The 22,777-nt window shown below is 35.5% G+C and overlaps 1 protein-coding gene across 1 annotated transcript in view; it reads left to right on the forward strand.

The window, feature by feature from the left end:
• Positions 1–22,777, forward strand: part of EML5 (EMAP like 5) — a 170,979-nt gene that overhangs the window by 125,211 nt on the left and 22,991 nt on the right. Inside the window, exons 24-30 of the mRNA XM_080807497.1 lie at positions 4,849–4,937; positions 6,622–6,798; positions 8,136–8,337; positions 9,199–9,325; positions 18,273–18,351; positions 19,731–19,860; positions 22,086–22,184. Of these exons, the coding sequence (XP_080663623.1) occupies positions 4,849–4,937; positions 6,622–6,798; positions 8,136–8,337; positions 9,199–9,325; positions 18,273–18,351; positions 19,731–19,860; positions 22,086–22,184 (903 nt within the window). The remainder of the gene's footprint in view (positions 1–4,848; positions 4,938–6,621; positions 6,799–8,135; positions 8,338–9,198; positions 9,326–18,272; positions 18,352–19,730; positions 19,861–22,085; positions 22,185–22,777) is intronic.

Here is a 22,777-nt window from a genome sequence, read left to right on the forward strand (position 1 = left end):
ATCTGACTGCAAGCCATGAAAGCTTCTCAGGGGACAACACAGAGAAAGTGCCCTGCAGTTTGGTGCTACTACATCTCTGGCAAAAACCTGGTCTGACCCAACTCACAGTGGGCTGAGACTCACCCATTAACAACACAGGGATAAGCCTTGCCCACAACCAGCAAAGAGAGCCAAAGAGCTAAAGGCAAAAGCTGCTCAGCAACAACACTAGGGCACATACAACACACACAGGAGACACTTCTGAGGCGCTGCATTCCAGTAACCAGGGGACGTGGTGCTACAGGGCACCACAGGACCTCTTTTTCATAAGGCCACTATTTTCAAGAGCAGAAGACATAGCTGACCTTCCTAACACATAGAATGTCCCAATTGAAAGAAGAGAACAAAATCATAGTGAGAGAACCAAATAAAATGGAGATGATGAACATGCCTGATAGAACATAAACATACACAATGAATTTGAACAAAGAGTAGATGACCTCAATATGATCCTTAATAAAGAAACAGAAAACATAAAAAACCAATCAGAGATGAAGAACTCAATAAATGAAATTAAAAATACGCTAGATGGAATAAATAGTACATTAGAGAAAGCAGAAGTATGGATCTGTGACCTGGAGGACATAATAATGGAAAACAAGCTGAACAGGAGAGAGAAAAAATAGTAATAATAAATGAAAACAGACTTAGGGAACTCAGTGACATCATCAAGAATAATAACATTTGGGTGCCTGGGTGGCTCAGTGGGTTGAGCCTCTGCCTTTGGCTTAGGTTATGATCTCAGGGTCCTGGGGTCGAGACCCGCATCGGGCTCTCTGCTTCCCCCTCTCTCTCTGCCTGCCCTTCTGGCTACTTGTGATCTCTCTGTGTCAAATAAATAAATAAAATCTTAAAAAAAAAAAGTTATAACATTTGCATTACAGGAACCCAGTAGGAGAAGAGCAAGAGAGGCATAAAATTTATTTGAAGAAATAATAGCTGCAAACTTCCCAAATCTGGGGAAAGGAAACAGAAATCCAGATCCAGAAGGTGATCCAGATCCAGATCCAGATCCAGAAAGCCGCCAGCAAGCCAACCCAAGGAAGTTCACACTAATACACAGAATAATTAAAATGGCAAAAAGGAGTGATAAAGAGAAAATTTTAAGAGCAGCAAGAGAAAAGATGACAGTTACATACAAGAGGAAACCCCATAAGGCTGATTTTTCAGCTGATTTTTCAGCAGACATTTTGCAGGCCAGCAGGGAATGGCATAATATATTCAGAGTGCTGAAAGAAAAAAACCTGCAGCCAAGAATACTCTAACCGCAAGGCTATCACTCAGAATAGAGAGAGAGAGATTCCAGACAAAAGTTAAAGGGATTCATGACCACTAACCCAGCCCTACATGACTCATTATAGGGACTCTGAGTCGAACAAAAAGATCATAATTAAAAAGATAATAAATCATAAATTAGAGTAAGAAAAGCACAAAATCAGTAAAATTAAATGTATCTGTAAAAATGTATCTGTAAAAATCGTCATGGGATTTATAAAAGAAAAGGAAGGGAAAGTATGACACCATATACTTAGGGAGGAAGGAGAGGAGTAAAGAATGGGTTCAAACTTAAGGCAATCATCAACTTAAAATAGACTGCTATAGGCGTAAGATGTTATATAAAAACCTAATGGTAACAACAAATCAAAACCCAGTAGGAGATATGCAAAAAATAGAGGGGAATCCAAATATATCACTAAAGAAAGCCAGCAAACCATGAGAGAAGAGAGCAAGGGAAGAAAGGAACAGAGAAGAACTACAAAATCACCATAAACAAGTAACAAAATGGCAATAAGTACCTACCTGTCAATAATTACTTTGAATGTAAATGGACAAACACTCCAATCAAAAGACTAGGGTGACAGAATGGATAAAAAAGCAAGACTTGTCTATATGCTGCCTAAAAGAGACCTCATTTCAGATTCATTTCAAACATGCAGATTGAGAAGAAATGGTGATGTGATGAGAACTGGGTATTATACGCAATTGATGAATTATTGAAACTGCACCTGAAACTAATGATGTACTATATGTTGGCTAATTGAATTTAAATTAAAAGAAAAAGTGAAGGATTGGAAAACCATTTCTTGTGCAAATGGAAGTGAAAAGAAAACAAGGGTAGCCAATACTTATATTGGACAAAACAGACATTAAAAAACAGTAAAAAGGGGCACCTGAGTGGCTCAGTGGGTTAAAGCCTCTGCCTTCAGCTCAGGTCATGATCCCAGGGTCCTGGGATCGAGCCCCGCATCGGGCTCTCTGCTCAGCAGGGAGCCTGCTTCCCTTCCTCTCCCTGCCTGCCTCTCTGCCTACTTGTGATCTCTGTCTGTCAAACAAATAAATAAAATCTTTAAAAAAAAAAAAGTAAAAAGAAGCAAAGAAGGACAGTAATATTAATAAAGGGAACAATTCAACAAGAAGATACAACAGTTGTAAATATTTCTGTACCCAACATGAGAGTACCTAAGTATATAGAGCAGTTAATAACAAACATAAAAGAGGTAATTGTTAGTAATACAGTAATAGTAGGAGACTTTAGCACCCTACTTACATCAATGGATAGATCCAAAAGAAGTCAACAAGGAAAGAGTGGCTTCGAATGACACTGGACCAGATGAATTTAACAGATATATTTAGATCATTATATCCTAAAATAGCTGAATACACACTCTTTTCAAGTGCATATCAAGCATTCTCCAGAATAGATACCATATTAGGACACAAAACAAGTCTCAATTCAAAAAGTTTGAAATCATACCATACATCTTTTTAATGCCATGAAACTAGAAATTACGACAAGAAAGAAAATCTGGAAAGAACACAAATATATGGAGGCTAAATAACATGCTACTAAACAATGATTGGGTCAACCAAGAAATAAAAGAAGAAATTAAAAAATACATGGAGACAATGAAAATGAAAACACAATAATCCAAAATCTATGGTATGCAGCAAAAGCAATTCTAAAAGAGAAGTTGAGCAAAACAGGCTTACTTTAAGAAGCAAGAAAAATCTCAAACATCCTAACTTCTATACCTAAAGAAGAAAGAAAAAGAAGAACAAAACCCAAATCCAGCAGAAGGAGGGACATAATAAAGATTAGAGCAGAAATAAAAGAGAAACTAAAGAAACAATAGACCACATCAATGAAACCAGGAGCTAGTTCTTTGAAAAGATCATCAAAATTGCTAAACCTCTAGGCAACTTTATCCACCAAAAAAAAAAAGGGGGGGGGAAGAGAAATAATAACTGACACTATAGAAATACAAAGGATTGTAAGAGAATAGTATGAAAAATAATATGCCAAACAATATGACAACCTAGGACAAATGGATAAATTCCTAAAAACATATAACTTATCAAAACTGAAACAAGAAGAAATAGAAAGTTTGAACGAAAAGTTTGATTAACAGCAGTGTTACTGAATCAGAAATCCAAAAACTTCCAACAAAAGCCCAGGACCAGACAGCTTCACAGGTGAATTCTATCAAACACTTAAGAGTTAATACCTGTTCTTAAACTTCTACAAAAAATAGAAGAGGAAAGGAAGCTTCCAAATTCACTCTGTGAGGCCAGCATTACCTTGATACCAAAACCAGATAAAGACACCACAAAAAGAGAGAACTACAGGCCAATATCTGATGAACATAGATGCAGTAATCCTCAACAAAATACTAGCAAACCAAATCCAACAATAAATACAGTCACTCACAATCATGTGGAATTTATCCTAGGATGCAAGCAGGGTTTATTATTCGCAGATGAATCAACATGATATGTCACATTAACAAGAGAAAAGACAAAAACCTTATGATCAAAACATACAGAAAAAGCATTTGATAAGGTACAATATCCATTCATGATGAAAACCCTCAACAGAGTAAGTTTAGAAGGAACATACCTCAACATAATAAAAGACCATATATGAAAACCCCCAACTAAGATCATATTTAATGGTGAAAAACTGGGAGCTTTCCCTGAAAGGTCAAGAACAAGACAAGGATGTCCACTCTTGCCACTTTTATTAAACATAGTATTAGAAGTCCTAGCCACAGCAATGACAGAAGTAAAAGGGAAAAAAGTGATCCAAATTGCTAAGGAAGAAATAAAACTTGACTCTTGGCAGATGACATGGATACGATATATGGAAAACCCTAAAGACTCCACCAAAAACTACTAGAACTGATAAACATATTCAGTAAGGTCATAGGACACAAAATCAATATACAGAAATCCATTGCATTTCTGTAATAATGAGGCAGCAGAAAGAGAAATTAAGAAAATGATCCCATTTACAATTACACCAAAAATAGTAAAATACTGGGTTGCCTGGCTGGCTCAGTTGATAAAGCATGTGACTCTTGATCTCAGTGTTGTGAGTTTGAGATCCACGTTGGGTGTGGAGATTACTTAAAATGAATAAATAGAACTTTTTAAAAAGGGGGGCAATAGAAAGACAGGTGAAATAGGCAAAGGGGATGAAGAGTGCACTGACATGAGGAGCACTGCATAAAATTGTCAAATCACTGTATTGCACACCTAAAACTAATGTAACACTATGTTATCTACACTGGAATTTAAAAAGAACTTAATGAGAGAAAGGTGGTAAAAAATACTAATGTAATGTTCACTGAATGCTTTTAAATGAGATTGACTCTAATTTTACATTAATGAAATAATTTAATTTTATGATTATAAAACAACTTAAATGTCATAATAAGCCATGAAAGAAAGTATTTTAAAAAGTTAAACTTTCCATTAACTATATAGATATGTTTTATATATGTGTATATTTTAATTTTTTTTTTTAAGGAAAGCTTTTACAGGTCAACACTGGTGCTAAAGAACAGTTATTCTTTGAAGCTCCCAGAGGGAAAAAACAAACCATCCCCAGTGTGGAGGTAGGAAGATAATAGTGCTTGCAATATTGTTGATATGACTAAGTGGTTAGAACACTGATGCCCACCTTCTATCATTTACATATGAAACCTGTTCTCACATTATTCAAATCATGGCTATTCCTTCTGTGAGTTTATTTTACTGGCCCAGACTATTAGATGAGTAAAGGAAAAGATGCTGTATTAAGAAAAGGAATAAAACAGGAGCACCTGGGTGGCTTAGTTGGTTAAGCGTCTGACTCTTGATTTCGGCCTAGGTCCTGATGTCAAAGTGGTAAGATGGAGCCCTGTGTCAGGCCCAGTGTGGGGCCTGCTTGAGAGTCTCTCTCCTCTCCCCACTCACCACCCCCACCCCGCCCTCACTTGCACTTGCGTGTACATGCTCTCTCTAAAAAAAAGGGGGGGGGGAATAAATCAACTTTTACGTCTAGCTCTGCTCTAGTCCAGTTACTTTCCTCAGAGGATGCGAGGCAAATAGAAGACATGCTGTTTTAGATGGAAGCACTGCATGTCTGTCAAATCTTTTGGAACCTATATGTCTAGGATGCTTGTTGGCAAATTCCTGTTTAATGAAAAGAAAAAAGAAAAAAATGTGTTTCATTTTGTGACTAACAGTATTAGCAAAAATTTTTGACATGGCCAAGGAAGAGAAGCTAAACAAATTTAACATGAAAGTAGCTTAATGAGGAAATAATGTTAGATAAAGTAAGTAAAGATAATATAAGTAAAAGTTCTGGGGCGCCTGGGTGGCTCAGTGGGTTAAGCTTCTGCCTTCTGCTCAGGTCATGATCCCAGGGTTCTGGGATCGAGCCCAACATGGGGCTCTCTGCTCAGCAGGGAGCCTGCTTCCCCTCCTTCTCTCTCTGCCTGCCTCTCTGCCTACTTGTGATCTCTGTCAAATAAATAAAAATCTTTAAAATATATATATATGTAAAAGTTCTTAATATCCAGGGGCACCTGGGTGGCTCAGTGGGTTAAAGCCTCTGCCTTCGGCTCAGTTCATGATCCCAGAACTGGGATCGAGCCCCACATCGGGCTCTCTGCTCAGCGGGGAGCCTGCTTCCTCCTCTCTCTCTGCCTGCCTCTCTGCCTACTTGTGATCTCTGTCTGTTAAATGAATAAATAAAATCTTAAAAAAAAAAAAGAGTTCTTAATATCCAGGAATGATTAATTGGAAAACAAACCTCTAAAATATTAGAAATTTTCACATGAAGTACAGATCTATTGGTTATTCTAAGAGCAGAAATTGTCTTATTTATTATCACTGAATGCTCAGCATCTAGAACACATAAACAGTACTTCTTGAATAGTGTTATGTTAAATTTTTTCTATAGGAATTAGCAGATTTGGGAAGCTACAAAATGAGGGCAACTAATAATTTAACTGTTTCTACTAAAATTTTAATTTTAGGGATGCCTGGGTGACTCAGTGGGTTAGAGTCTCTGTCTTCAGCTTAGGTCATGATCCCAGGGTCCTGGGATCAAGCCCCGCATCAGGCTCTCTGCTCAGCAGGGAGCCTGCTTCCTCCCTCCCCCCCCCCCCCCCGTCTCTGCCTGCCTCTCTGCCTCTCTTGTGACCTCTGTCAAATAAATAAATAGAATCTTTTAAAAAATTATTCAGATTTTTGTTGTCAGTTTTTAAGGTTTAGATATTGCACACTTACAGCCCCCTTTTTTTTTCTTTTTAGGTAGAAAAAATTTGTTGGGCATCATGGACAAGTGTGCTTGGTTTATGCTGTGAGGGAATTTGGCCGGTAATTGGAGAAGTCACAGACATAACTGCCTCTTGCCTCACCAGTGACAAAATGGTCCTAGCTACTGGGGATGATTTGGGATTTGTGAAGTTATTTAGATATCCTGCTAAAGTATGTGTTTTTCTTTAACCCCCCTAATGATCATAATTATAAAAATGGTTAAGTTAATGCCCTTTCATAGTATTTATTGTTGTAATACAAATATTACATATGTAATATGAAGAGTTTAGCATTATGTATACTATTTTTGACATATTTATAACTTTTATTTAGAAGTAGTCTTATAATTTATGATTCCATGCCTTAAGTTGTACTGTACAGTGTTTCTCAGTATTGAGTAATATAAATATCCCTTTTAGAAGAAACGTTTCGTTTATCCCTAATATTAACTTAAATAATTTTGGTATTCTCTTGATTAAATACATACCATTAACAGTAAACAAACTCTTTATATTTACGCCTTAAATTTTAAAATGTTTCAACCATTAGATCCAAAATACTATAAATACAATACCTATAAAATTAAAATAGCATTGACTCCATGTAATGAATGATGTTATTTTGCTAAAACTTGACTGCACAGACTCTTTGGGGTGCTATGTGCCCATGCTGTGGTGTACTGTGTGATGATTGAATTCTCTTAGTGCTTTCCTCTGTTCAAGATACTGGGAAACATTAGGCTTTCATTTAGCACAAAAATAAAATTCATGTATCAGGTCCAGATGCATTATTTTTTCATTATTTTTGCTGATTCAGATATACAGTTGACCCTTGAACAATGTGGGGGTAGGGATACCGACCCCTGCAAAGTAAAAAATCCGTGTATAACCGTTGACTCACCAAAACTTTACTGATAATCTGGTGTTGACTGGAAACCTTACCAATAACAAACAGTCAACACCTATTTTGTATGTTGTATGTATTATATACTGTATTCTTAAAATATAAGCTAGAGAAAATAAAATGTTATTGCAAAAATATTATTTTAAAAATATGGAAGAGAAAATGCATTTACAGTGCTATACTGTGTTTATCAAAAAAAATCTGCATATAAGTGGACCCTTGCAGTTCAAACCCGTGTTGTTCAAGGGTCAACTGTATATTATAACCTTGCATGAACATAAACATAAATTTGAAATGGGGCACTGAAATCATATAATGATTTCTTAAGTAGCTGCTCACTTTTATATTTTTAGATCACCATTGAAATGAAAACACAAGTTTAAAACTTCTCATAGAGAACCCAGGCACCTGAGGAAATATTCCACACAGCCCTGTTTTAGATACGCTTAAGTGACAGAACCTTAATTGATAAGAATATGTTCCCATACAGCATTTATTGTTCAGAAACTTTCTAGATGGTATAGATGCCTTAATATGCCTTAAGATAGGACCATTTTCAAGTAGTAACATTTCTCAAAGACTCTGAATTTTTTTTTCATCTTTAGGGAAAATTTGGAAAATTTAAGAGGTATGTGGCCCATAGTACACATGTCACAAATGTTCGCTGGACTTACGATGATAGCATGTTGGTCACCTTAGGAGGTGCAGATATGTCTTTAATGGTATGGACAAATGAAATGGAGGGCTATCAAGAAAAAAGGCCTTGTGATAGTGAAGAATCTGATACAGATTCGGAAGAAGATGGGGGTATGTCATTTTAAAATATTTTAATAAAAGTACAAATAATTTAGCACAACTGATTTAAACTACAGAACTTAAACAAGTAATGATAATGTTTGAATAATTGTGGTTTTAGTCTTTGTGGTCTGCTTAACACCAGACTTGTTTTATGCCTCAAAAATAACAGACTGGCATATATTGATGACTTAAATATTCTTCATCTACAAATGTATGATGATTCTACTTTAAGTACTGTTAAAATAAGTTTTATGGTGGGGCACCTGGGGAGCTCAGCTAGTTAAGTGTCTGCCTTCAGCTCGGGGCATGATCCCAGGGACCTCGAGCTCCCTGCTCAGTGGGGGTCTGCTTCTCCCTCTGCCCCTCCTCCCCAACTCTGCTTGCTCTGTCTCTCTCAAATAAATAAAATCTTTAAAAAATTTTTTATGGTATTGAACTTCATATTTTAAAATGATTTTTGTCTTTTCCTAATATGTAAATAATACCAGCTCATTATAGAAAAATTTAAAATACATTTTGCAATAAAAATAAACATAGCACCCATAATTTACCACTCAGAAGTAACTTCTGTTAACATATTGAGGCATTTCCATAGGGATATGTGCACTTATACACATAATATTTTTAAACAAAAATGATATATTGAATTTGTATTTTATAGGCTGTTATCTCTTAGTAATATTTTGAAAACATTGTTACATATCATAAATATTCTCTATCTTTTTATTGGCTGTTATATTATTTCATAATTTGGCTATGACACTATTTAGCTTATTTTATACAGTTGAGCATCCTTGTATCCAATTTATAGGATCATAATAGAACTCCTCAGTTGTAACTTAGAGAATAATTCTTATGTTTTGATGGCAGGCTATGACAGTGACGTTACAAGGGAGAATGAAGTCAGTTACACCATTAGAGCCTTATCAACAAATATTCGCCCAATGTTTGGAGTCAAGCCTCATTTGCAGCAAAAAGAACCCTCAGTTGATGAGAGGTAACAATCAAATTTAAAACTAGATGAAGAAAACTATATCGGCATTAAAATTGAATTGATCGTTTAACTGAATGAATTTTTGTAAAAACTAAGTAGCAGTGGTACTTTTGGATTCTCCAGCGCCCAGCACCTCTTGGAAAACGTTTATCCTTAAATACTTCTTGGGGATGACACTGTCTCTTGCAAGTAGTTTAAGGAATATACAAAGTGTCTATGATTAAAGGAATATTATTTGCTAACTTTTATAAATAAATATGAGAGGGTTGTAGGAAATAATAAAATTTGAATCCAATACCAAGTATGTTTTAGGAAGCACCTGAGCAGAGATAGGATTGAATTTTGAAAGGCGTTTTCATCCATGTGCCTTTAATCAAGGATAGAATGTCATTATTTAAAAATTTTTCCAGGAGTGCCTGGGTGGCTCAGATGGTGAAGCATCTGCCTTCGGCTCAGGTCATGGCCCCAAGTTCCTGGGATCAAGCCCTGCATTGGGTTCTTGCCCCACGGGGAACCTGCTTCTCCCTCTCCCTCTACTGCCCGCTCTGCTTGTGCTCTCTCATGCTCTCTGTCAAATAAAATCTTTAAAAAAAAATAAAGATTTTTCCAAGAGGCAAATTGAAGTATAGCTTCCCTTTAGAGAATGGGAATTACTGGTCTTTGTCTAATAGCAGCACATCAGTAATAAAAGCTATGCCCACAGCAATTTTATAAGGAGAGAGAACTTTTTAATAAAGCCTCTGAGTTAGATGACGCTTAAGAGAGGAATTGTGAACATCACGGGTTGCTTTTAAAATTATTTGGGAGTATGGAGGACAGTGAAGAGGTGTATGAATCAGTGAATGAATGACATGGACTTCAGAAGCGTAGAGTTTTTAAGAAATGATAAAGGAAAAATTATCCAGAAACTGCAGTGAGGAGCCAAGAAGGAGTGAAAGGTGGGAACAGCAGTGACCTCTTCTGTCTAAAGACGTGCTGAGGAGAACTTTGTTATGATAAGTTGGTAAGAATATTTGAGGGAAAAGTTAAAAATGAAAGGGAATTTACTCACATTGAACAGAATTTGTGGAAAATTTGAGTGAACGATGCATGGGGCTCAGCTAGATAAGGATGACAGTACAAGAAAGCACTGGCAGAGTGGTTGGAGTTTGCACTACGGGCTTAACATTCAGGAGGAAGGATGAAATTGGAAGGATGAGGTGCATGTTCCTGGTGGAAAAGGGGAATCTAGAGGGTCTCTGAAAAGACTAGCCACACATGTTCCCATGAGAGTTCTAGGGGGACTGTTGAGTCATGATGTCTCCACAGCTCCTTCTTCTAGGTGCCCACTTGCTGATGAGTGCCCAAATAATAGCACTGATGTCACCTTTACGGATGGGGGGTAGAGGGTAAATACTCATTTTCTCATCACTATTAAGAGAGTATTAAATTAGAGATATGTTTTGGGACACCTGCGTGGCTCAGTTAATTAAGCGTCTGCCTTCAGCTCAGGTCATGATCCCAGAGTCCTGGGATGCAGCCCCGCATCAGACTCCTTGCTCAGCGGGGAGTCTGCTTTTCCCTCTCCCTCTGCCTGCCGCTCCCCCTGCTTGTGAGCTCGCTCTCTTTCTGACAAATAAATAAAATCTTTCTAAAAATAAAATAAATATTTTTTTAAAAACCCATAAAGTAAATTAGATGTTTTAAGAAAGCTGAGCATACCATAATCTAAATATCAAGATTCAAGGTTGAAGTGATCTGGTGAGGGGGCAGTATCTTACAGTGCAAAAGACATGGTTTTTAGAGTCAGACAAATGGGTTAAAATACTAATTTTTCTCATTTTGCTCTTGTGTCACCTTGAAAAACTATTTGTTGCCTTTAAGCCTCTGTTTCCTTAGAGGTTAATGAGCCTTACAATCACTAACTTATGGAGTATTTTATAAAATGAAATAAAATGTATATAAAGAAGCTAGGTAGTAAGTCTTTACCACCCCTCCCTGCAAATGAAATACAGTGTCACCTGAGGAAAATAAACTGAAACATTTTCTGAAATTAAATATCCATAAAGTAGTGAACAATATCTATATATTATTCAGAGAAATACACATATATAAGATTGCAAATGTGGATGTTCCTAATGAGCATAGTATAGTGCTTAAAATTACTTAAATTATATCTCACAGGTAATGAAAACTGAAACTGTACTATAGGGAGAAAGGAACTCTAGACATTCCTGTGAATTTTTTCATTTATTTATTTTTTAAGAAAAATATCAGATAAATTAGGTATATCAGAAAATATGACCAAATTTTAATCTATAAGCTGTCATTTATGGTAAAACACTTAAAATTCCTCCTTTATTAACGAAGTGACCCAAATTCTGACATATGGAAGTATTTTTCTGCTCATGAAAAAATGCTTGATGCTCTCATAATCTTTGCTGTTAGCTTGCATTTTTTACACTAAGATTTTCCAAATTATTTTGAAATTATTTTGCATTAGTTCTCAGCTTATTTTACAATTTCAACTCTGCTGAATTCTTTTGAAAATGCTGAGGCCAAAAGAAAAAAAAAAGAAGAAGAAGAATGAATGAATGAAAAGAAAATGCTGGGGCCAGAGTCCAAAATGACTCAGAGTTGGGAGTCCTCATTTTCATAAAATGAGAGAATCAAAAAAATGAAGATACTTCTTCTAACCAACTTTGTTTATATTTGTAAGGAGATATTATAGTCTACATAAATGTTTTTATATTTTAAATTAAATGTTGCTATCAAATATGAAACAACATTTTATAAACAGTGAAAACAAATATTTGTCAGACAGCCACAGGTGAAATTGGTAACTACTCTACTTGGTTGACACTTTCATGGGGCCTTTTTCCTAAATGACTATAATACTTTTATGTTTTTCTTTTTGTAGCAAACCTTATATCTTTAAAGTAGTTGTCAATCAAAATTCCAGTATTTTTTAGTAAAAATATTCAGAACAGTGGAGCATAATGGGCATTTTGGTATTTCCTTTGAATTCTGTTGCTGTTTCCTATTCTGTGTACTTCACTGCTGCATTTTAATCATCAATTATTCATCATTGGTGTTTCTTTTTTTCCCTTGTTCCTTTCAAAGGCAGGGGGTAGTAAGGTAAGTTTTATTAAATAAAATATTTTATTCCATTATTCTTCTGTTTTGATCTTTATTGTATTTTAAGGTGTTGATTTTTTTCCCTATAAAACATGGAACTATATTTATTAAGAAGAAATTAAAAAGTGAAATAAGTCCTCCAGAATAGTTGCATTTACATGTGTAGTATGTGGCTGCTGCTGAGGTTTTTCATTATGATCATTTAGTTTTACAACAAACTCCAAAGTGTTTTTAGTTATTCCGTAAGTTTCAGAGGTTTACAAAAATAGTTAGCCACACATATTTATCAGTGAAAAAATATGCAGTTTATAAGCCTTTTAGCTTCATTTAATGTATATTATACATTCATTTAAAAAATTAACATAGGGCAATGATGATATTTGTATGTGTAATAAAATGATATGTGCATAAAAGGGCTCTGTGGGACACTTTCACAACTAGCTTTAGTGAGATGAACATGTCCTCAGGCAGTTTCTGAAACAGGACAGTGTGGAAAAAGTGTTTTAGAAGTAAAAATAAATACAAATAGGTAAATGCTGGGAAATAAGGATGAAAAACTAGATATGAGAACAGATTGTACAGAAACTCAGATATAAGGCACTCCTTAATTTATTTGGTGGACAGCAGAAATTCATTATTTGTTTTAAACAGGAGTGATATATAAAAAGATAGGAGACTTGAGTGTTATGTAACTTCTAAAAAGGCCCACATATCTTAGACTATTTTAACAAATAAAGCATTCAGAATCTAGCCTTAGATCTGAAGTAGCTTATTCAGGACTGTTCTCTGCATTTTAAAGGGACATTGACAACTTAGAGTGGAAGTCACTTGTTTGAAAACAAAGCTAAGTGGAGATATAATTGTTGTCTTGGATGTGAGTGACTTTTATGGAGCAGTGACCTCCCTTCTAAAAATTTTTTATTTTATTTATTTATTTGAAATTATTTTTATTAACATATAATATATTATTTGCCCCAGGGGTACAGGTCTGTGAATCGTCAGGCTTACACATTTCACAGCACTCGTCATATCACATACCCTCCCCAATGTCCATAACCCAACCACCCTCTCCATACCCCTCTCCCCCCAGCAACCCTCAGTTTGTGAGATTAAGAGTCTCTTACGGTTTGTCTCCCTCCTAATTCCATCTTGTCTCATTTTTTCTTTCTCTACCCCCCAAACTCCCCACTTTGCCTCTCAAATTCTTCATTATCAGGGAGATCATATGATAATTATCTTTCTCTGATTGAATTATTACGCTCAGCTTAATACACTCTAGTTCCATCCATGTTGTTGCAAATTGACCTCCCTTTCATAAGCAGTTTTCATGAGAGTTTAGATGACCATTTGTCATCAGTGCTACAAAGGGATGTTTCTAGAAGTGTAAAGACAACTCCTGGGGCGCCTGGATGGCTCAGCGGTTAAGAGTCTGCCTTCGGCTCAGGTCTTGATCCCAGGGTCCTGGGACTGAGCCCCACATTGGGCTCCCTGCTCAGCCAGAAGCCTGCTTCTCCTTCTCCCACTCCCCTTGCTTGTGTTCCCTCTCTTGCTGTCTCTCTGTCAAATAAATAAATAAAATCTTTAAAAAAAAAAAAAAGACAAGCTCCTGGTTTCAGTAGAGGGTGGTCAAAATAACTTTCGTGATCTCTTCCAATTCTCTTTTGGTCATTATATTTTTAAAGGGATTCTTTTAAGTTACCTCCTTTACTAGCAAAATCGCAAAGCTGGCATGATCTTGAGTGACTCACTTTGCCTGGCTGACTGAGAAACCCTCTTGGGTCAGAGAAGGGGTTGCTTCCCCTCCTTAGACAGTTTCCTTAATAGCATCTCCAGTATGACCAACTTTTTAAGTTTTTACCACTTTCACTCCCACTCTTAAGAACAAAGGTAAGCAGGGCGCCTGGGTGGCTCAGTGGGTTAAGTCTCTGCCTTTGGCTCAGGTCATGGTCCCAGGGTCCTGGTATCGAGCCCTGCATCAGGCTCTCTGCTCAGTGGGAAGCCTACTTCCGTTCTCTCTCCACCTGCCTCTCTACCTGCTTGTGATCTCTCTCTCTGTGTCAAATAAATAAATAAAATCTTAAAAAAAAAAAGAACAAAGATAAGCTTCAGTATTTTGTTTGAAATTCAGAGTGCACTGTAGAAAAATAAAACAGTAAGATTTAAAGTTTACAACTAGAACATGTTCAATTCTTATTTTTCTTTTTTCACCTTCTTTTGATTTGCTTGCCATTAATGGAGTAACTTTAGCTTTCTATGCAGTAATAAATAAAAACAACAGCCCTTAATATATGCAGTATGTTTTACCTGCATTAAACTTGTAAAAATATTTTATTACAGAAGTATTTTACTAGTGTTTTAAATTCAAATCTGTGTTGTAATCTTTTCCCTTTTTTATCTGCTGCTAAAAAGAGGTTCCAGGTAATTCTCTTTGTTATACTTTATGAGACCAAATTTTGTATTTTTATTATCTTTCATTTTACCATTAATGAGCTGTGTTACTTGGTGTTCTTTACCTCTGTTCACAGTTTTCCACATTTTTCTCCATTGAAATCAGTATCACTGAAACAAATAACATCTTAATTATTGGATTTCTGCTACATAAGTAATTGCTTTACCAAAACTTTATTTGTTCAACTTGTATAATTTAATAGTTGTGTAACTTTAAACAAAAATATATTATAGAAGTTATCTTTAGAAAATTAAAATATACTTACTGTTGTACAGGTTTGCATGGATAAAAATTAACCTGTTTGTTGTTTGGGTTACAGTTAAAGCTGTCAGACAATAACAATGAATGAAGTTCACAAAAAAAACTGACCAAGGCTGCTATCATTCTTTAAAAAGGTCCTAAGGAGGGGCACCTGGGTGGCTCAGTATGTTAAGAGACCGACCCTTGATTTCAGCTCAGGTCATGATCTCAGGGTCATGAGATCAAGTCCCACGTCAGAGTGTGTGTGGAGCCTGCTTGAGGTTTCCTCCCTCTAAATAAATAAATAGGCCCTAAGAGAAGCATTTTTAAATGTTAAATATTATAAATCAAATTATATTACTTATAGACATTAAAATGTATAAAAAAGTTTTGAAACCAAGCTTTCTATAATAATTTAAAGAGTTCTTTATATATTCTTATAAGTCCATGATAATTTTTAAGTCACCAGTCATGGTTATTTGCTTCTATATACTACTACATGTCATGTATGAATGTATTCACTTCTTTTATATTGCGTATTCAAGATTGAGCACTTCATTCACTTTTTTTTTGAGTGTAGTTGGCACACAAAGTTACTTTAGTTTCAGGTATGCAACATAGTGATTTGGCAAGTTTATACATTATGCTCTGCTCACTACAAGTATAGTTACCATCTGTCCCCATACAATGCTATTACAATATCATTTGCTATATTCCTTATGTTATGTCTTTTGTTACTGTCACTTATTCCATAACTGGAAACCTGTATTTCCCATTACCCTTCACCTATTTTGCCCATCTCTACCCCTCCTCTCTGGCAACCATCAGTTTGTTCTCTTACTTATAGGTCTGATTCTTCTTTTTGTTCGTTGACTCATTTTTTTTAAATATTCCACACATGAGTGAAATCATATGGTATTTTTCTTTCTTAGTCTGACTTATTTCACTTAGTGTAATACCCTCTTGGTCCGTCTGCACTGTCACAAATGGTGAGATCTCATCATTTTTAATGGCCGTGTAATAGTTGTGTGTGTGTGTGTGTGTGTGTGTGTTCCTTATCCAGTTGTCTATCACTGGACACAGGTTGCTTCCATATCTTGGCTATTGTAAACAATGCTGCAGTAAATATAGGGGTTCATATTATCTTTTTGAATTATTGTATTCATTTTTAGAGAGCATTAAATATGCAATAGTGGAATTGTTGGATTGTATGGTATTTCTATTTTTAGTTCTTTGAGGACCCTCCATACTCTCTCCCCAAGTGCCTGTACTCATTTGACATTTCTATCAACAGTATCCAAGGATTCCTTTTTTTCCATATCCTCACCAACATTTATTATTTCTTGTCTTTTTCACTTGAGCCATTCTAACAGGTGTAAGGTGATGTCTTACTGGGGTTTTGATTTGTATTTGCCTACTGATTAGTGATGTTGGACATTTTTTTATGTGTCTATTGGCCATCTGTATGTTGTGTTTGGAAAGATGTTTATTCAGGGCCTCTGTTTTTTAATTGGATTGGATTTTTGTTCTTTGTTTTTATTTTTGGTATTGAGTTGTATAAACTCTTTATATATTTTAGATATTAACCCCTTGTCAGATATAGCATTTGCAAATGACTTCTCCCATTCAGTAAGTTGTCTTTTTTGTTTTGTAGATGGTTCCTTTTGCTGTGCAAAAGCCTTTTATTTTGGTGTAGTCCCAAAGTTTATTTTTGCTTTTGTTTCCCTTGCCTTAGGAGACATACCTAGAAAAATGTTGCTATGGTTCGTGGCAAAGCATTGGTTGAAAATTGGTCCAGTTCTTTTACATGTAACTGGCTAGTTTCCCCAGCATCATTGATTGAAATCATTGATTGATTGAAAAACTGTCTTTTCCTCCATTGTATATTCTTGCCTCCTTTGTTATAGATTAATTGACTATATAACCATAGGTTTATTTCAGGGTTCTTTATCCTGTCCCAATGATCTAGGTGTCTGTTTTTGTGCCAGTACCCTATTGTTTTGATTACTGTGTCTTTATAATATAGCTTGAAATCTGTAATTGTGATACCTCCAGGTTTGTTTTTCTTTCTCAAGATTGCTTTGGCTACTTGGGGTCTTCTGTGTTTCCATGCAAATTTTGGTACTATTCTAGTTTTGTGGAAAGTGCTGTTGGTATTTGGTAGGAATTGCATTGAATCTCTGGATTGCTTTGGGTAGCGCGGACATTTTAACAATATTAATACTTTCCATGAATATGGAATGTCTTTCCACTTGTTTGTGTCATCTTCAGTTTCTCTCATCAGTGTTTTATAGTTTTCAGAGTCCGTCACCTGTTTGGTTGAGCTTATTCCTAGGCATTTTAGAGCCTCCTCATTTAAATGATTCAAAATGGGAACTCTGTACACCTAATGGGACATTATAAATAGATCCTGAACTGGTAGTGGAAACAGAGAAGAGGAGGCTAGATGTGAGAGCTATTCTCTAGGTGAAGTTGATGAATGTTTAGTAAATAGAATAGAGAAGAAGAGGAGGAGTTGAAGGCAATAGTAAGTAATATAATTACCTTTTACAGAGTGTTCATGGTTTATAATGCTATGTAACTGTAAAATATTTGCTTAACTTGACTTCACTAGAGACTTCAGGGAGAAGGGAAGATAAAGGACCTGGAGGAGCAAGTCATGAGTACAAATTTGAATTCAGATGTAATTTATGTTTTCAACAGTATAGAAAGTTCATAGAAATATTTTCCAAATTCAAGAAGAATGTGTCGAATACCTACCATGTGCAAGATACTGTGGTAGACATTTTAGAGCAGTAATCCAGGCTTTGTAATAATGCACCCCATCAAGAAGTTTCTGAGTATGTTAAATTAACATTTGTATATTTATCTATCAACAGTCTGCTGTTGGCTAATGTGTTATTTACATTATGAAACATACACCAAAGAAGTTAAAATAAAATGAAAAAAGTTCTAATGTCTTCTTTCCACCTTCTGGCTTTAGAAGATATCAAGATAAAGAGAGCACGGTCTAGTGAGAAACACAGATTGGGTTCATTTTTGTGAAGGTGTGTCAGACATCTCTATCCAGTGGGCAGGTGAGGGATGCTCAGTGAAGGCACCCGATGATAGATGCCTCTCCTCATTTCCACTTTCCTATTTCAGGCCCCCCGTGAGCAGAGCCCCACCAAGGCCAGAAAAACTCCAGACAAACAATGTTGGCAAGAAAAAGAGACCAATAGAGGTAAGGAGAACCCCCTCCCCAGTGTTCTGCTTTAAGATGGATTCAGAATTCATTCCATTCCCTTCCTGTAAGACAGCCAAATCTTATCATTATGTTTTATGAAAATAAACATATTGAATCATCTTTTTTTAAGATTTTGTTTTTAAGTAATATGTATAGCCATGTGGGACTTGAACCCCAAGATCGAGTCACATGCTCTACCGACTGAGCCAGACAGTTGCCCCTGAGTGATCTTTTTTGTTGAGTCATAAAATTCTGATAGCTTAATTGTCAAGTCTGAATTTTGGATTGATATCCTTTGTTTCTTTTTATTTTGTATTAATCTTTTTTTTTAAGTTTTCTGTGAATAATACCCTGAATTGAACTCTCAGGCAACCTGTAAGTATAAATATATGTGAAGATCTATGGCTTATAGAGTGCAGGTCCCTTGGCAGTATCTTATGCTTAGTGGTTTGAATTTATAAGCCAAAGTTTACACACCATGAGATCTGTTCACCATAGAGTTCAATGAAGGCTCTACTTTCAAACAAAGAAACTTACCATAATAATTGAGCAAGAAAGTTCTTCCAGGCACTTATTTCTCGTATCAGCAGCCACAAGCAAAATGCTAAATCAGGTAAAAAATGAGGCCTAAATCTGTGGGACAGTGATTGTTGTATTCATTACCCCGGGAAGCCCATAAGGTCAGAGAAAAGGGATACTTTCAGTGGCAGAATTACCTGCTAGAACTTTAGTGTAAGTTATCAGAGATGGTATACTTAGTTTTCTGTACCAACGCTGATGCACTTTTTGGCTTCTCAAATGTACAGCACTTGGACATAATGTATCCTGAGTTATATATGCAGATTACATATTTTTATTAATAATGCAAATCAAAATAATAATTCTTTTGGACACAAGAAGTATCTTAGTGTTTAACACATAAACTTTTTTTTTAAGGTTTTATTTATCCATTTGAGAGAAAGAAAGAGCACAAACAGTGAGAAAGGCAGAAGCAGACTCCCAGCTGAGCTGGGATCTCCGACATGGGGCTCTATCCTGGGACCCAGGGATAATGACCTGAGCTGAAGGCAGATGCTAAACCATCTGAGCCATCCAGGCTCCCCAACACATGAACTCTCAACAACTAACATTCTTGAAGCCAAATGACCTTATGATTCTCTTTTCCATTTTTATAACTCTGTAGAAAAGTATAGTGTGTGTGTTTCAGCTGCCCAATGTACATTATGGAGAAGTTTGTCTCCTTAATTTTGTGTTCAAAGTTTGTAAAACATCAAAACACATCCCCCATTTTGACTGAAGATACCAGTACTATATATAAAAATAATGGTGAACGTTTAGAGATAAGGAATTGTAAAATGGTTTTATTGCTGTTATAGGACCTTGTGTTGGAGCTTGTTTTTGGCTATCGAGGAAGAGACTGTAGGAATAATGTTCACTATCTAAATGACGGTGATGATATAATTTATCACACTGCATCCGTTGGAATTCTGCACAATGTAGCTACAGGTAGGAATCTCTGATTCTCCATCTCCCACTGTTTTTTACTTTAGAATTTTGTTATTTATAGTCTTACATTTCTTTGTTAAAGCTATAAATAATTAAATCACTTAAGTCCAGAATGTATTTCATACTATTGAATTTTCCAGTAATATTTCAAATAACCAAATTTACAGTCTTAAGAACATACAACACAGCAGAAAAAGACATCATAATGCAAAGTACTCGTGGCTCTCTATTAGAAGTGTAGGTTTACTATACATTGAAACCATGTTTTATAATGAAACCATTTGTAACTTTATTTCTGCCAAACTTTAGCATGAAAATGGATGGTTTAGTGGTTATCTCTTCTAGGTAGTGATTAAAAGTAGCATGTTCGGGGAGTGATTGCTGGGGAGTAGGGTGAAGAGAGCAGTGTTTTCACTGAGGACTTGAAAAGCCAAGGAAGATACTAAGAAAGCTGTTTCCCTGTGGCTCTTCTGTGATGATGCTTTGTTTGATTCATAGTGAGAAAATATTTCTTGATGTTTATTTAACTGATTGGATTGTTGAAAAGCAAATAACATTCTCTTATCATTTGTTGACCAATGATGTATAATCCTACTAGTGACATTCACTATTTAATTTTGAATTGTTTTCTTACATGTAATTATAAACTTCATAAAGTCTAAAGTTGGAAGCAAAAATAGAGATTATTTAGTTCAAACATTTCTGGCTTTTTCCTCTGATAGCTTCACTCTGAAGAAGTAAAAAATGGATTATGTGAGTCTTAAACCCCCATGCCTATTCTGTATTAATCATTAATATGATAGTCCTGTTTTGGTTTCCTAAAAAAAAAAAGGATTCACTAAGATCACACACAAATCAGTGGTGATTTTCAGTTTAATAATTTGGGTCATTTTAAAAAATACTTGGATGATCCTCTTTGAGGCTTCACATATCCTTCAGGGAGAATAGAGAATAAGAAGAGATGGTCTAGAAAGGAATATGTAAATACAATTTCATGTTTATACTTGTAATTTTCTTTATTTTTAATTTTCTGATTTCTAATTAATCACCTTTTTATTGATGGAGTGGAGAGAGAGAGAAAGAGCAGAAGGGAGGCTAGGCATCTCTCCACTTGTCATTATTTGTCCTCTCCATTTGGAGTATATTGCTCTGTTTCCAGTCCAGGAAGTTTTGATCCATTAGCTGATCTTCTTCAAACTTAGCCAACAGCACATATAATTGCTGGTTTGTTGTCACTCAACTCTTAGCCCTGGGAAATATGAAGTACATTTCACTTTGAAGGGAAGTTTTAAACTATTAGATCTGGTAAATGCTATATATATAAATATATATATATATATATATATATATATATATATATATATATATATATAAATGTATGTATGTGTGTGTTTTGTGTGTGTGTGTGTGTATATATATATATATATATTTTTTTTTTAATTGCTTTGCTTTTTGGAGGACCTAGGGTTGATGGCTCTCTGTAATCTGGACCTGACCTACAACCTATCATCCTGACCTCATTTCCCACCTCTCCACTGTACTTACACAAACCTACCTTTATTATGTCCTGTCTAAGGACATAATGTCCTATGTCCTGTCTACCTTTACTTATGATCATGTCTAAGGTCTCTTCACTATCAATGCTACTAGATAAATCACATGACTTCTTTGATCAAACTTCTTGAGTACCACTGACTACAGGATAAATACAAAATTCATAGGCTGGCATTCAAAGTCCTCTATCATTCTATTTTCAATTTGCCCTTCCAGCCACATTTCTCAAATTTCTTCTTGACCTTACACTTCAACCAAATGAGCCATATATATGCATACTTAATACTTTCTGGTCTTTATACCTTTGCTTAAAGTATTTCTGTACCTGAAATGCCCTTCCCCACCCACCTTCACATTTACAAAGTGTGTCATGTCAGTCCAAGAGTGCCATATGCCCACAATAAGAATAATTCCCGTAGCCTTTGGATCTTTAACACTCTTTTGGCACTTAATGTCTTTAGCCTTGTGTTACATGGTTTATGCCTTTCAGGACTCTATCCAATTAAAGACTTCTGAATCATTTTTTTGTCTTCATGATGACATATGTATATTCAGTGTCAAAAAATATGTATTAAGTACATTAAACAGAGCAGTTCATTGTTCTGGATAAATGCATTAGGCTGTTCTACCTTAAATTTTCAGTTTTAATTCTCAAATTCTTTTTTTAATAGGGACTCAGAGTTTTTATCAGGAACATAATGATGATATACTGTGCCTCACTGTAAATCAGCATCCCAAATTTATCAACATAGTGGCAACTGGCCAAGTAGGTATGTTTCTATACTTTAAAAAGAAACAACTTTAAGTAATTGTATTGTTCAAATTAATTCAATATCCTAGAGGGAAAAAAAAAGTAAAATTTATTTGTGTATTGTTCAAAACTGCTATTTGTATATAAAACACACACCTAGTTTTACCATATTATTTGCTTCCAGGTACCTTCCTCTTACTTTGGTTATCTCAGTTGGTGCAGACAGTTCAGAATTAATAAACTATTTTATGGTGATTGGCATAGTTGGATTTAGTCCTTTAATAGAAATTTCTGATCATCAAAAAGGTATAATATAGCATAGTAAGCAGAAAGGAAGAATTTGAGGAGAAAGTGGTAAATAAGGGGAGCCAAGAAGTAACTAGACTGACAGGGCCACGATGTCTGGGGTAGCTGGGGTTGAGCTAGAAAGAAGAGAGAAGCCATGTGACCATGCTGGTAAATCCTCCCTCCTTTCTCTTCTTTGGCATTGATCTAAGTTGTCAGCTGTTTTAAAACCACCTGTCTTGCTGTCTTCTTTTAACTCTTTAAAAAACTCAAAGGATATCATTCTATAAGCAAAACGATGAGAAGATAGCAGGTCTGTTGAGAACA

Source organism: Martes martes (assembly GCF_963455335.1).
Source record: "Martes martes genome assembly, chromosome: 7".
NCBI classification, from domain to species: Eukaryota; Metazoa; Chordata; class Mammalia; order Carnivora; family Mustelidae; genus Martes; species Martes martes.